At 49.1% G+C, this 12,133-nt stretch overlaps 1 protein-coding gene across 1 annotated transcript in view; it reads left to right on the plus strand.

Moving 5' to 3' along the window:
• Positions 1-12,133, plus strand: part of LOC114707583 (transformation/transcription domain associated protein) — a 97,475-nt gene that overhangs the window by 18,863 nt on the left and 66,479 nt on the right. Inside the window, exons 12-20 of the mRNA XM_037198542.1 lie at positions 2,097-2,235; positions 3,579-3,657; positions 4,912-5,146; positions 6,232-6,601; positions 6,686-6,783; positions 7,354-7,548; positions 8,404-8,595; positions 9,392-9,557; positions 10,363-10,619. Of these exons, the coding sequence (XP_037054437.1) occupies positions 2,097-2,235; positions 3,579-3,657; positions 4,912-5,146; positions 6,232-6,601; positions 6,686-6,783; positions 7,354-7,548; positions 8,404-8,595; positions 9,392-9,557; positions 10,363-10,619 (1,731 nt within the window). The remainder of the gene's footprint in view (positions 1-2,096; positions 2,236-3,578; positions 3,658-4,911; positions 5,147-6,231; positions 6,602-6,685; positions 6,784-7,353; positions 7,549-8,403; positions 8,596-9,391; positions 9,558-10,362; positions 10,620-12,133) is intronic.

Below are 12,133 nucleotides of genomic sequence, written 5' to 3' on the forward strand. Positions count from 1 at the left end.
AATGTGTGTATGTAGGCCAGGGGTTGGTGTAGGGAATCTTCTAGATTGCTCTCCATCTTTTTCTTTTGGAGGCAGGGTCTCTTAAGTCAAACCCAGAGCTCATTGTGTGGTTAGCCCTGTCAGCACCCTGCTCCAGATCCTGTCTCTCCCTTCCAAGGGTGGAATTACTGCTGCCATGCCCACTTAGAGTTGATGTAGGCTCTGACAAGCTGGCCTCTGATTCTCCAGCACAGCAGCACTTCAGCCCTGAGTTCTCCCCCCTCTCCACGTGACTGTAGTTTACAGACAGTAAAATTCATTTTCTGTGCGTGTGTCCTTGAGTTGACCGTGGCTCCCAGTCAGCCGTTAACGTATAGAAGGCTTCTGTCCCCCTAAAGTTTCGTGGCCAATTGTAGTCAGTGTTGTCCCGGCATCTCCAGTTCCTGGCAGACCTTATGTGTATTTTTTGTCCCCATAGCTTTGCCTGGTCTGTTCTCAAAGGGCTGTGTCTCCAGTGTGGTGCCTGCAGCTCGTGTCTGCCGTCTTTCACTAGGCAGGAGTGCTGAGGTGTCATGAGTGAACTGCTTCTCTTCAGTCAGAAGGAAGGAAAGGGGACCTGAGCTCCCACGTTTAGGCTACATTTTAGTTTATCTTTTTAAAGTTTTGTTGTGTGTAAGTGTGTGACTGGTCCTCTGCTTCCTCCTTAATGGGTTCTGGGGACCTAACTTGGGTCACCAGGCTTGCATGGTGAGTGGTGTTACCTCCTGAGTCCTCTTGCTCCCCCAACCTCATCTTCTTCCTTGAGATGTGGTCTCACTACACAGCCCGGTTGCCGTGATTCGCCATGGTAACAGGCCGATCTCCAATTGGCAGTGATCCTCCTGCCTCTGCCTTTCAAGAGCTGGAATCACAGGCTTTTAACATCAAACCTGGCTTAAGCTATATAATATTTTTGTTTGTTTGGTTTCGTTTTGGTTTTTCGAGACAAGATTTTACTGTGTAGCTTTAACTGTCCTGGATCTCACTCTGTAGACCAGGCTGTCCTTGAACTCACAGAGATCTACCTGCCTCTGCTTCCCAAGTGCTGGGACTAAAGGCGTGCACCTCCACTGCCTAGCAAGCTATGTAATTTTTTAATAAAGTTTTTGGGTAGGCAGTCAACAGTTCTTCTAAAGTATGGAGTAAATGTAATTCTGATCTCTTGCAGTGGAATTATGTTTTGTTTCTAAGGCTTTTGGGTTTTGGAGACAGGGAACTCTGTAAGGGTTTAACAGTTGTTTTAAAATAAAAACTACTTTACAGTCTCACTGTGTAGCCCAACCTGGCCTTCAACCCATGATCTTAATCTCCAGAGTGCTGGATTGTGGGCATTGACCACCAGGACCAGATAAATGAAGGTTTTGTCCCTTGGTGTTGAGTCAGGCAGAGACTGTGGAGAGCTCCTCAGAGTCATCCCCGTCAGTCTGTCATTACTCTCAGCTCATGTTAGAAGGATGACTAAGAGGACTGGTTGATTTTTGAGCCAGTGTCTTCTTACTCTGTAGCTTTCACTGGCCTGGAACTTATTAGGTTACCAGGGTGGTCTCACAGAGATCTTTCTAGCCCTGATTTTTTTTTTTTTTTTTTTTAATTTTTCTATATAAGATTTATCACGTGTTCTGCATGCAGGAACGCCTGCAGGCCAGAAGAGGGCACCAGATCTCATTACAGATGGTTGTGAGCCACCATGTGGTGGCTGGGAATTGAACTCAGGACCCCTAGAAGAGCAGGCATCACCCTTAACCCCTGAGCCATCTTCCAGCTCCCACCCTGAATATTTTTTAAACAGGCTTTAGCATTTATTTTCTCTCTAATGGAATAATGCATATTCACTATGGAAATTTGTAAACAGTAAAGCAATTCAAACACTGCATCCACACTTACACCACATGAAAGGCCATCTGTCCATGCTGTCATATTTTCAGAAGGACGCTGGCTGCATGGCTCTGTGCAAACACATGTCCACACTGAAACCTTTTGGGTGGTCCTTGCTTAGTAGGCCTGACGATTCGCGATAGGACTTGGTGTCTCTGCCACCTCCCACACAAGTATGACTGTTGTCCTCCTTGCTGTGACAGGAGCTAGTGACCAAGTACTCTCAGCAGATGGTGAAAGGCATGCTACAGTTGCTTTCCAATTGCCCGGCGGAGACTGCGCACCTCAGGAAGGAGCTTCTCATCGCTGCCAAGCACATCCTCACCACGGAGCTGAGAAACCGTAAGGCTAGCTTTTCTTTGAAGGCCTGTGTCGCCTCTGCCGACTTTGGGGCCAGTGACTTCCTGAAGGTTCTGCAGGGTCTTGGCATGCCTGTTCTTTCCTTATTGCTGCCTTGGGGCTTCTCAGTTCTTTAATTTTTTTTTTAACTTTTGTTTACTGCTGATGTGCATGGATGTGTTGATATTTTACTTGCATCTGTATGGTCTGTGCACCACGTGTGTGCTTGTTGTCTGCAGAGACCAGAAGAGGGTGTCAGATCCCTGAGACTGGAGTCATTGTGAGCTGCCATTTGGTGTTGAGAATCGAACACCTGTCTCCTACCGAGCTAACTTCTTTTGTTTGTTTGTTTGTCTTGTTTTGCTTTTTTTGAGACAGGGTTTCTCTGTGTAGCCCTGGCTGTCCTGGAACTCACTCGGTAGCCCAGGCTGGCCTCGAACTCAGAGATCCACCTGCCTCTACCTCCCGAGTGCTGGGATTAAAAGTGTGTGCCACCGCACCCATCTGCCCTCCATTTTAAAGACTTATTTTACTAATTGTCTGCTGTGGGATGTTCTGTATGTCCTGTGGGAGCCCTTCTTGGGTTCTTTGTGGCGTTACCCAGCAGGTCCGCATAGAGGATGATTAGGACCATGGGCCTGAGTGCAGGTGTTTGAGATGGTCTGCACTTGGCTGTGCTGGGGGATGGTCTGTATGTCAAGTTGTTCTGATTGATCAATAAATAAAACCTGATCGGCTGTGGCTAGGCAGGAAGGATAGGCGGGACTAACAGAGAGGAGAAATAAAAGGACAGGAAGGCAGAAGGACTGACTGCCAGATGCCGCCAGCACAAGAAGCATGTGAAGATGCTGGTAAGCCACGAGCCACGTGGCAAGGTATAGATTTCTAGAAATGAATTAATTTAAGCTATAAGAACAGTTAGCAAGAAGCCTGCCACGGCCATACAGTTTGTAAACAATATAAGTCTCTGTGTTTACTTGGTTGGGTCTGAGCGGCTGTGGGACTGGCGGGTGACAAAGATTTGTCCTGACTGTGGGCAAGGCAGGAAAACTGTAGCTACAATTGTCTGTGTGCTGGGGTGAGGAGTCTGCAGGAGACCAGAGGCAGGAAATGTTGGTTGTGAGCTTAGAGCTGTCTCTCCAGCCTGTCTTGGTCAGTTCTCTAACAAAAGACATTACCCTGGTGGTGTCTTTGTGGGCAGGTGGTTCCTGTGACCCAGTAGAACCAACATTCCACTTTGCGGTGCCTTTCTGGTCTTTTCTCTGCCCTTTTCTTCGCCTAACAGGTCACAGGCTGACAACTCTGGAAGGTCTATGCAGTCTTTAATGTTCTCCTGTGTTTCCTAGAGTTCATCCCCTGCATGGACAAGCTGTTTGATGAATCCATCCTGATTGGCTCTGGATACACGGCACGAGAGACGCTCAGGTACAGCATCATTAGATCCAGGATGCAGGCCTGCTTGGCATGATGGCCAGGGACAGGATCACCTGCATGTTGGGCGAGCTCTAATGGAGGCCGTTGGACCCTACTCACCTATTGGATTTAGAATGACAGCAGGTTTGGAAGTGCGCAAGTGCTTAGGTTGTTTAAAAAAAAAAGAAAAAAGCTTCTTTAAAACACTTTTGGAATTTATTTGGTATGTGTGTGCTCATGCACTCGTACCAAGGTGTAGAGGTCAGTGGACAACATGCATGATTTGATAACCCAGGAAATGTATGTGCATACAGTGTCATAACGTGTAGAACATTAACCTATTAACTAGTTAACATTTTGAGATAGTCTCACTCTGTAGCCATGGCTGGCCTGGAACTCACAGAGATCTACCTGCTGCTGCCTCCTGAGTGCTGGGACTAAAGGTGTGCACCACCGTGTCTGGCCCACGGTTTGAACAACAAGCCCCACTCAGTACATGAACAAGCTGGTGATCATTTATGCTGTGGTTAGTGTATCTGCCAGTACCTGTTAGGTATTTTCCTGGTTAGTTATTATTGTTGACTTGACATAGTCTAGAGCAGTGGTGCTCAACCCCAAAGGGTTTCTGACCCACAGGTTGAGAACTGCTGCCTTAAAGAGAACATTTGTCCTTGCCAAGAAGCCATCAACTGTTAGTAGCTGATCTAGAGAGTTCCCTGACTAACAAGAGGGAACCTCGATGAAGAGTTGTTCCTGTCAGATTGACCTGTGGTCATGTCTATGGGGCATGTTCTTCATTGCTAATTAGTAGGAGAGTCCAGTCCACTGTGGGTGGCACCATCCTTAGGCAGGTGATCCTGGGTTGTAGAAAAGCTAACTGAGTATCAACCAGTAGGCAGGGCTCCCCATTGTTGCTGCTTCAAGCTCTTGCTTGAATTCCTTCCTGGGTTACTGCAGTGATAAGACTGTGACCTAGAATTGTAAGCCAACTAATCCTTCCCTCCCTAAAGTTGCTTTTGGTCAGAGTGTTTTATCCCAGCGCCAAAAGAGCCGACTGGGACAGTCTTTATGACTTGGATGAAAGTTAGCTTTTCAGTGTGTAGAGTGAAGCATGACGAGAAAGATTGGGCCTTTCATTTGAGCAGCTGGGAGAGGCAGAGGCACAGGGGCCTGGGTGGACACTAAGGTCCTCTGGACCCTCCTCCCTTAGCCCAGCAGTCCCAGCAGTGACTACAGGGAATACACTGATGGCGTCTCTTCCTGCAGACCCCTCGCCTACAGCACACTTGCTGACCTTGTGCATCACGTTCGCCAGCACCTGCCCCTCAGTGACCTTTCCCTCGCCGTCCAGCTCTTTGCCAAGAACATCGATGATGAGTCCCTGCCCAGTAGCATCCAAACCATGTCCTGCAAACTCCTGCTGAACCTGGTAGACTGCATCCGCTCCAAGAGTGAGCAGGAGAGCGGCAATGGCAGAGATGTCTTGATGAGGATGCTGGAGGTGCCCGCTGCTTTGATTTATCTTACGCATTGTTAATTGGCTTTGGGAGTTAGACCACACTGTTCAAACCCTGGGTCCTCCTGCTGCCGGCAGCCATGCTCGGAAGCTGCTTATCTCTCTCTGTTTCTCTTCATTCAGTCTTGGGATAGTCATCATCTGTGTGGCAGGGCTCCCGAGAGTTCCCCAGCCTGGGGACACCCCAGTTAGTGTCAGTGCTGGGGAGGGATGAAAGGTTTTCCATGGCACTGGAGCGCCACTCCAACAGTCTTGAGTCAAAGCTGGATCCTGCTCACCCAGCTCGGAAACCAGCAGCTGTTGACCTCTGTGCATATGTGTGTGGGGCCGCAGGACCATTTTAGATGTCCTCAAGGGCCACCTACTGTATGTTACGGTTTTTCTTTTCTTTGCCTTTTGGGTTTTTTTTTTAAGATAGGATTTCTTTGTGTAGCCCTAGCTGTCCTGGAATTCACTTTGTAGACCATGCTGGCCTTGAACTCACAGAGATCCACCTGCCTCTGCCTACCAAGTGCTATGATTAAAGGCATGAGCTACCACTGCCTGGCTCTGTTTTGGGTTTTCTAAAGATTTAATTTTAAATTTTAATTGTGTGTGTGTGTCCGTGTCCTGTGCATATGTTCATGTGTGCCTGGTTTTAGATTACAATAGAGCTGGTTTGAGACAGTTTGAGCCATCCCACGTGAGTGCTGGGAATGGATCTTTGGTCCTCTGGAAGAGAAGTATGATCTCTTAATAGCTGAGCCATCTCTGCGGCGTGTTTTGTATTTTTAAAACAAGGTCTTGTTGGTCTGTAGTTCCTCTGCTGGCTAGTTAGCAGCCCCCGAGTTCCCTGCTGTGCCTGCCTCCCCAGAGCTGGGCTTACAAGAGCATGTTGCCATACCCTGCTCTTCTGCGTGGGCTCTGAGAACTGCAACAGTCCTCACGCTTGCAAGGCAGGCACTTTCCAGACTGAGCAGTCATCCCTTCCGGCGTCCGTTTAGTGACAGGCAGGATGACCTCAGAGGGTTTCAGATGTTTGGCTGTTAACTTTGGCTCCTTCCCTTGACCCTAATTTCTTTTGCCATTAGGTTTTTGTCCTCAAGTTCCACACCATTGCCCGGTACCAGCTCTCGGCCATTTTTAAGAAATGCAAGCCTCAATCTGAACTGGGAGCTGCAGAAGCCGCACTGCCTGGGGTGCCCACGGCCCCTGCTGCCCCTGGTCCAGCACCTTCCCCAGCCCCTGTGCCTGCCCCTGCCCCTCCTCCACCCCCAACCCCAGCTACCCCAGCTACCCCAGTGACCCCGGCCCCTGTGCCTCCATTTGAGAAGCAAGGAGAAAAGGACAAGGAAGATAAGCAAACGTTCCAAGTCACAGATTGCCGGAGTTTGGTGAAGACCTTGGTCTGCGGAGTGAAGACCATCACGTGGGGCATAACGTCGTGTAAAGCACCTGGTGGTAATTCTACTCTTACACCTTTTAGACCGACAGCATTTTCAGTTGGTGTGTTTGCCAGGTTTTAATGTATTCTCTCTCTTCTAGAAGCTCAGTTTATTCCTAACAAGCAGTTACAACCCAAAGAAACTCAGATTTACATCAAACTGGTGAAGTATGCAATGCAAGCCTTGGATATTTATCAGGTATGAAGTGGCTGCAAACCGTGCTGTTGAGTGTGGAAGGTTCCCTTAGAACGGGGTCTAGTGGCGGAACGGGTCTTGGACGTCACTCCCAGGTGGGACGGGTCTGGTTTTGTTGTTGCGTGGCCTGCCCAGCTTTGCGTTGTGCTGGGATAGCACACGTGCATCATCACACCGGTTTATGTGTGCTGGGGATCAAACCCAGGCTTCATGCCTGTTGGTGTTTAATTCCCTCCCCTGTTACTGTGGTGAAGTACTCTGACAGAAGCCCTTTAGGGGGTAAGGGGCTTATTTATTATCAAATGGAGGTTGTCAGGTACCTCTCTCTACCCTCTGAGCTGCCTCTCGGGCTTCTTAAGTTTACTCACTGTTTTGTTTTTTTTCCTGATGTAAATACCTAATTTCTTTTTTTTTTCAAAACTGAGGCAAGAATAGTGATTTAGAAGGAGGATAATAGCCTTTATTGTTGAATTCAGTGCCCCGTTTTAAGTGTGTATCTTGTGATTTTGTAAAGAAATATATATACAATGGAAGGTGCTCCGTTCTAACGACGGGGTGGTTCCCCCATTCTAGGTCCAGATCGCAGGAAATGGACAGACATACATCCGAGTAGCCAACTGCCAGACTGTGAGGATGAAAGAGGAAAAGGAGGTGCTGGAGCACTTTGCTGGTGTCTTCACCATGATGAACCCCCTGACGTTCAAGGAGATCTTCCAGACTACAGTCCCTTACATGGTAGAAAGGATCTCAAAGAATTACGCTCTTCAGGTAATAACTCCTTTTTATATTCATGTGTGCGTGTGCGTGTGTTGGAGGTCACAGGACAATTTGTGGGCGTGAGTTCTCTCCTTTCACCATGTGGCTTAGGGATGGAACTTGGCGTGGTGGTAGTTGCCTTTACCTGCTGAGCCATCTTGCCAACCCCTTTTATATTCTTTCCGCATTCACTTTAACTTTTCTGTATATTGAATGTTTTGTGTTTACTCATCTACTTTGAAGCTTTAAAAAAAAAAATGCTGTCCCTTGGCTGGAGAGATGGCTCATTGGTTAAGAGCACTGACTGTTCTTCCAGGAGTCCTGAGTTCAATTCCCAGCAACCACATGGTGGCTCACAACCATCTGTAATGAGATCTGGTGCCCTCTTCTGGTCTGCAGTCATACATATAGACAGAACACTGTATACATAAAAATCTTTGGAAAAAAAACCGATGTACCCAAGGATGTGTTTGTAGGGGAGTATTGGTAATGATGTTTGAGAAAGTTTTCAAGCCTTCCGGATGCCTCGGGCAGGCTCCTTTCAAGAGTAGACGCTAACGGTGTTGTTAGTCAGTGTTGATGGTGACCCGTCTAGTGTGTTGGTAGTCAGTGTTGGATGGTGGGCAGGGGAACGGCAGGTCTAAAGCTCTGTGCTCTGGTAGTCAGTGTTGGATGGTGGGCAGGGGAACAGCAGGTCTAAAGCTCTGTGCTCTGCTGGTAGGAGACACGGCTTGTCTCACGTGGCAGGGTTAGTTTTCTCAGCAGTCTGCGACCAGTGGGTTTTGTTTGGAAACTCATTACTTTGCCTTTTGCAGCTGCTTTGGGGAAGGGGGTTATTTTTGTCATGGGCATTTCTTATTTTGACAGATTGTTGCCAACTCCTTCTTGGCAAATCCTACTACCTCGGCTCTGTTTGCTACAATCCTGGTAGAGTACCTCCTGGACCGGCTGCCAGAAATGGGCTCCAACGTGGAACTCTCCAACTTGTACCTCAAGCTGTTCAAGTTGGTCTTTGGTTCAGTGTCCCTGTTTGCAGCTGAAAACGAGCAGATGCTGAAGGTAATGTGCACCCCTCTCTGAGGGCCACTGGGGTGCTGGAGGTAATGTACACCGCTCTTAGGGTCACTGGGGTTGGAGTATGTGCACCCCGCTCTGAGGGCCACTGGGGTGCTGGGGCTTTTATTGTTTTCATTTTTGAACAGAAATTGCAGCAACTCTTTTTTTTTTTTTTTTTCTTGAGACAAGGTTTCTCTGTAGTTTTGGTGCCTGTCCTGGATCTCACTGTGTAGACCAGGCTGGCCTTGAACTCACAGAGATCTACCTGGCTCTCCCTTCGAGTGCTGGGATTTAAAGGTGTGCGCCACCACCACCCAGCAAGTGACCCCATTTTTACATGTGTAAACGCTCTTTAAATTCGGTGTGCTGCAGATGAGGGCTGCATGCCAACAGTAGTTCAGGTCGTACTCAGTAACGCTTGGTTGCTCTGCCAGGTGACAGTGAGAATTCAGGGCCAAGGCCGAGGGTGCAGGCCTAGTGTGTGACCCGCCACTTGGGAGGTAGAGCAGTAGGATGAAGGCAGCTTCATCTACTTTAGCACACTTGCGGCCAGCCTGGCTACATGAGGCCCCATCTCAAAAACCTAGAGGAAAACTCCATCCTCAGGTAACGGTACAGAAATCTGGGAACCTGCTAAGTGGATCTTTCATAGCTAGATAGCCGAAACCACCCGGTTGTTATATTCTTTTGCTCCCAATGAAAGAAGCTCTTCATGCTGCTGATGGCAGTGTTGTGTGAGCTCTCGTCGGAGGGTGTGGAGACTCCTCCCTGTGCTCACCGACCTCCCCCCTCTGCACAGCCTCACCTGCACAAGATTGTGAACAGCTCCATGGAGCTGGCGCAGACTGCCAAGGAGCCTTACAACTACTTCCTACTGCTCCGTGCCCTCTTCCGATCCATAGGAGGTGGCAGCCATGACCTCCTGTATCAGGAGTTTCTGCCTCTCCTCCCGAACCTCCTCCAAGGTGAGTGCAGTGTCTCGACGGGAATTGTTTGACTGACTGCTGGGCTCATGCTCTCTGCCTGGTACAGCTCATGGGAGGTGGGTGGGTGCTAGGAAGCCCACCCATTTTAGAAAATAACTTTTATTAGTTTCTATAATCAAACCACATAGGACTTGTCATGTCAAGGCCTTATTTACATTTTTTGCAGTGTTACCTCTGTACAAATGGTGTGGAGTGTAAAATACTTCTGAGTTTTCCACTGTATACCTTGGGTGGCTGTAGCTAGAGTTTTCCTGCCTGGCCCACAGTCAGGACAAATCTTTGTCACTCGCCAGTCCCACAGCCGCTCAGACCCAACCAAGTAAACACAGAGACTTTTATTGCTTACAAACTGTATGGCCGTGGCAGGCTTCTTATTAACTGTTCTTATATCTTAAATTAATCCATTTCCATAAATCTTGCTCGTGGCTTACCGGTGTCTTCACATGCTGCTTGTCCTGGCGGCGGCTGGCAGCTTGTCCTCTACCTTCCTGTTCATTCTTTTCTCCTCTCTGTTAGTCCTGCCTATACTTCCTGCCTAGCCGCGGGCCAATCAGTGTTTTATTTATTGACCAATCAGAGCAACACATTTGCCATACAGACCATCCCCCAGCAGGTGGCCCTTGTACCTGCTCAGCCCTCACCTGGTCTGGTTCTTTTCTCTTTGCCTAGATCCATCCCAGGAGGTGTAACAGGCTGTCTGTTACAGCTTGTGACTTTGAGCAGCTGACGTTGCATGCGTTAGGATGCATTAGGGAAGTAACCTGCCCTCCCACCCTGTCTCCAGGCCTGAACATGTTGCAGAGTGGCCTGCATAAGCAGCACATGAAGGACCTCTTTGTGGAGCTGTGTCTCACAGTGCCGGTGCGGCTGAGCTCCCTGCTGCCCTACCTGCCCATGCTGATGGACCCCTTGGTGTCTGCCCTCAATGGCTCTCAGACATTGGTCAGCCAAGGCCTGAGGACCCTGGAGTTGTGTGTAGACAACCTGCAACCGGATTTCCTCTATGACCACATTCAGCCTGTGCGTGCAGAGCTCATGCAGGTAAGTGTACTTCCACCTCTGCACCAGCAGGGGGCAACAGCTCTTCACACTTCCAGTTTGTCCTAAGGAGTCACTGTACTCAGTCAGAGGCAGACTGTGTGATGCTTGCTTGCCGAGCCCTGGGATGTACTAACCAGTGTTTATCGCTAGTGTAGTCTCCATAAGCCAGTGAGAAGGCAGATGGTATGGGTGCTGTATAGCTGATGATGCTCCCAGAGAGAACCTGCCTGTATCCACATGCTTTCGGTTTCATAGTAAAACGATTAAACTGCAGGGCAGCTGATGGGCGTCTTGCCTTCCCCGCCTCATCCCAAGAGAAAAAGAACAGATAATGCAATGTTTTTTTGAAGTCTTAGGGGGTTTTTTTGTTCATTAGAAATCAAATGTTGCTGGGTGGTGGTGGCATACATTAGTCCCAGCACTTGGGAGGCAGGCAGATCTTTGAGCTTGAAGCCAGTCTGGTCTACAGAGTGAGTTCCAGGACAGCCAGGACCACACAGAGAAACCCTGTCTCACCCCTATCCCCCAAATGAGGTGTTAAGTATCCCGTTTTTCACTTTGTTTTGTACAGTGATTATGATGGGATTGGTAGTCACTGGTGGCAGGGAACTCTTTACTCCTGCCCCCTAGTGTAGGGTTCCCAGGCAGCCCTCCATGGTGGAGGCTCAGCAGCTCCTGCACACAGGCGTCTCTAGACTAGCCGGATTGGAGGGCCGGCTGGCACCTTCCCTGCCCAGCCTGAGGTGATCTCTGAAAGAAGATGGCACGGGGCCCCCATCAGGGGAGGCTGCAGGGCCTGCTCTGAGAGCCTTGCCATCGGTTCTGACCTGTGCGTGTGTGGCCAGCCAGGGAGGGTGGAAGCAGGGTGGCTGCTGGGGCTGAGGGAGTGCTGGGCCTCAGTTTGCTTCACACGAGAACCCTCAGGTGAGGTTAAAGGTCCCTCCTAGTTTCTGGGGGCCCAGTAACCCACAAGACAAGTGTTGTCTCTCCTGATCACCCACTGAGCCTTGGTGCTGCCCTCACCCGCCTAAGAAGCAGAAGACTCCTCCCTGAGGCAGGGGCCTCACAGCCCATCCTCAGTGGTTTGACTTGCAAGAACATGAGAGAGACTGGATTTTGCTTGGTGGGAGGAAATGCACCAAGATTCCGTGTTAAGCTTGAATCTGGCTGGTTCCCACCAATGAGTGTTGTGATGGAAGTTAAGAAAATAGACCTAAAACCAGGACAACAGTAATTTTGAGACATGAGTCATTCAGATGAGGGGACGAATGGACAATGTACACAGTGTTCTGCAGTAGGCTGTACAAGTATTTGCTGGGCAGAGCACAGCTAAGCTTATTAACCCTCCAGTCCTGCTTCAGACGGTATTACAAACACAGATCCAGCATGCTGAGGCCTCAAGACAGCGAGTGCTGAGCAGAGCAGAGGTGGACTTTATGTGACCTTTGCTTGTTAGTCTCTCATAATGTGCTAATGTTGCTGTTGTTTTGGGTTCTGTGAGACAGGGTTTCTCT

The sequence above is a fragment of the Peromyscus leucopus genome, chromosome 23, assembly GCF_004664715.2.
Source record: "Peromyscus leucopus breed LL Stock chromosome 23, UCI_PerLeu_2.1, whole genome shotgun sequence".
In the NCBI taxonomy this organism is placed as follows: Eukaryota; Metazoa; Chordata; class Mammalia; order Rodentia; family Cricetidae; genus Peromyscus; species Peromyscus leucopus.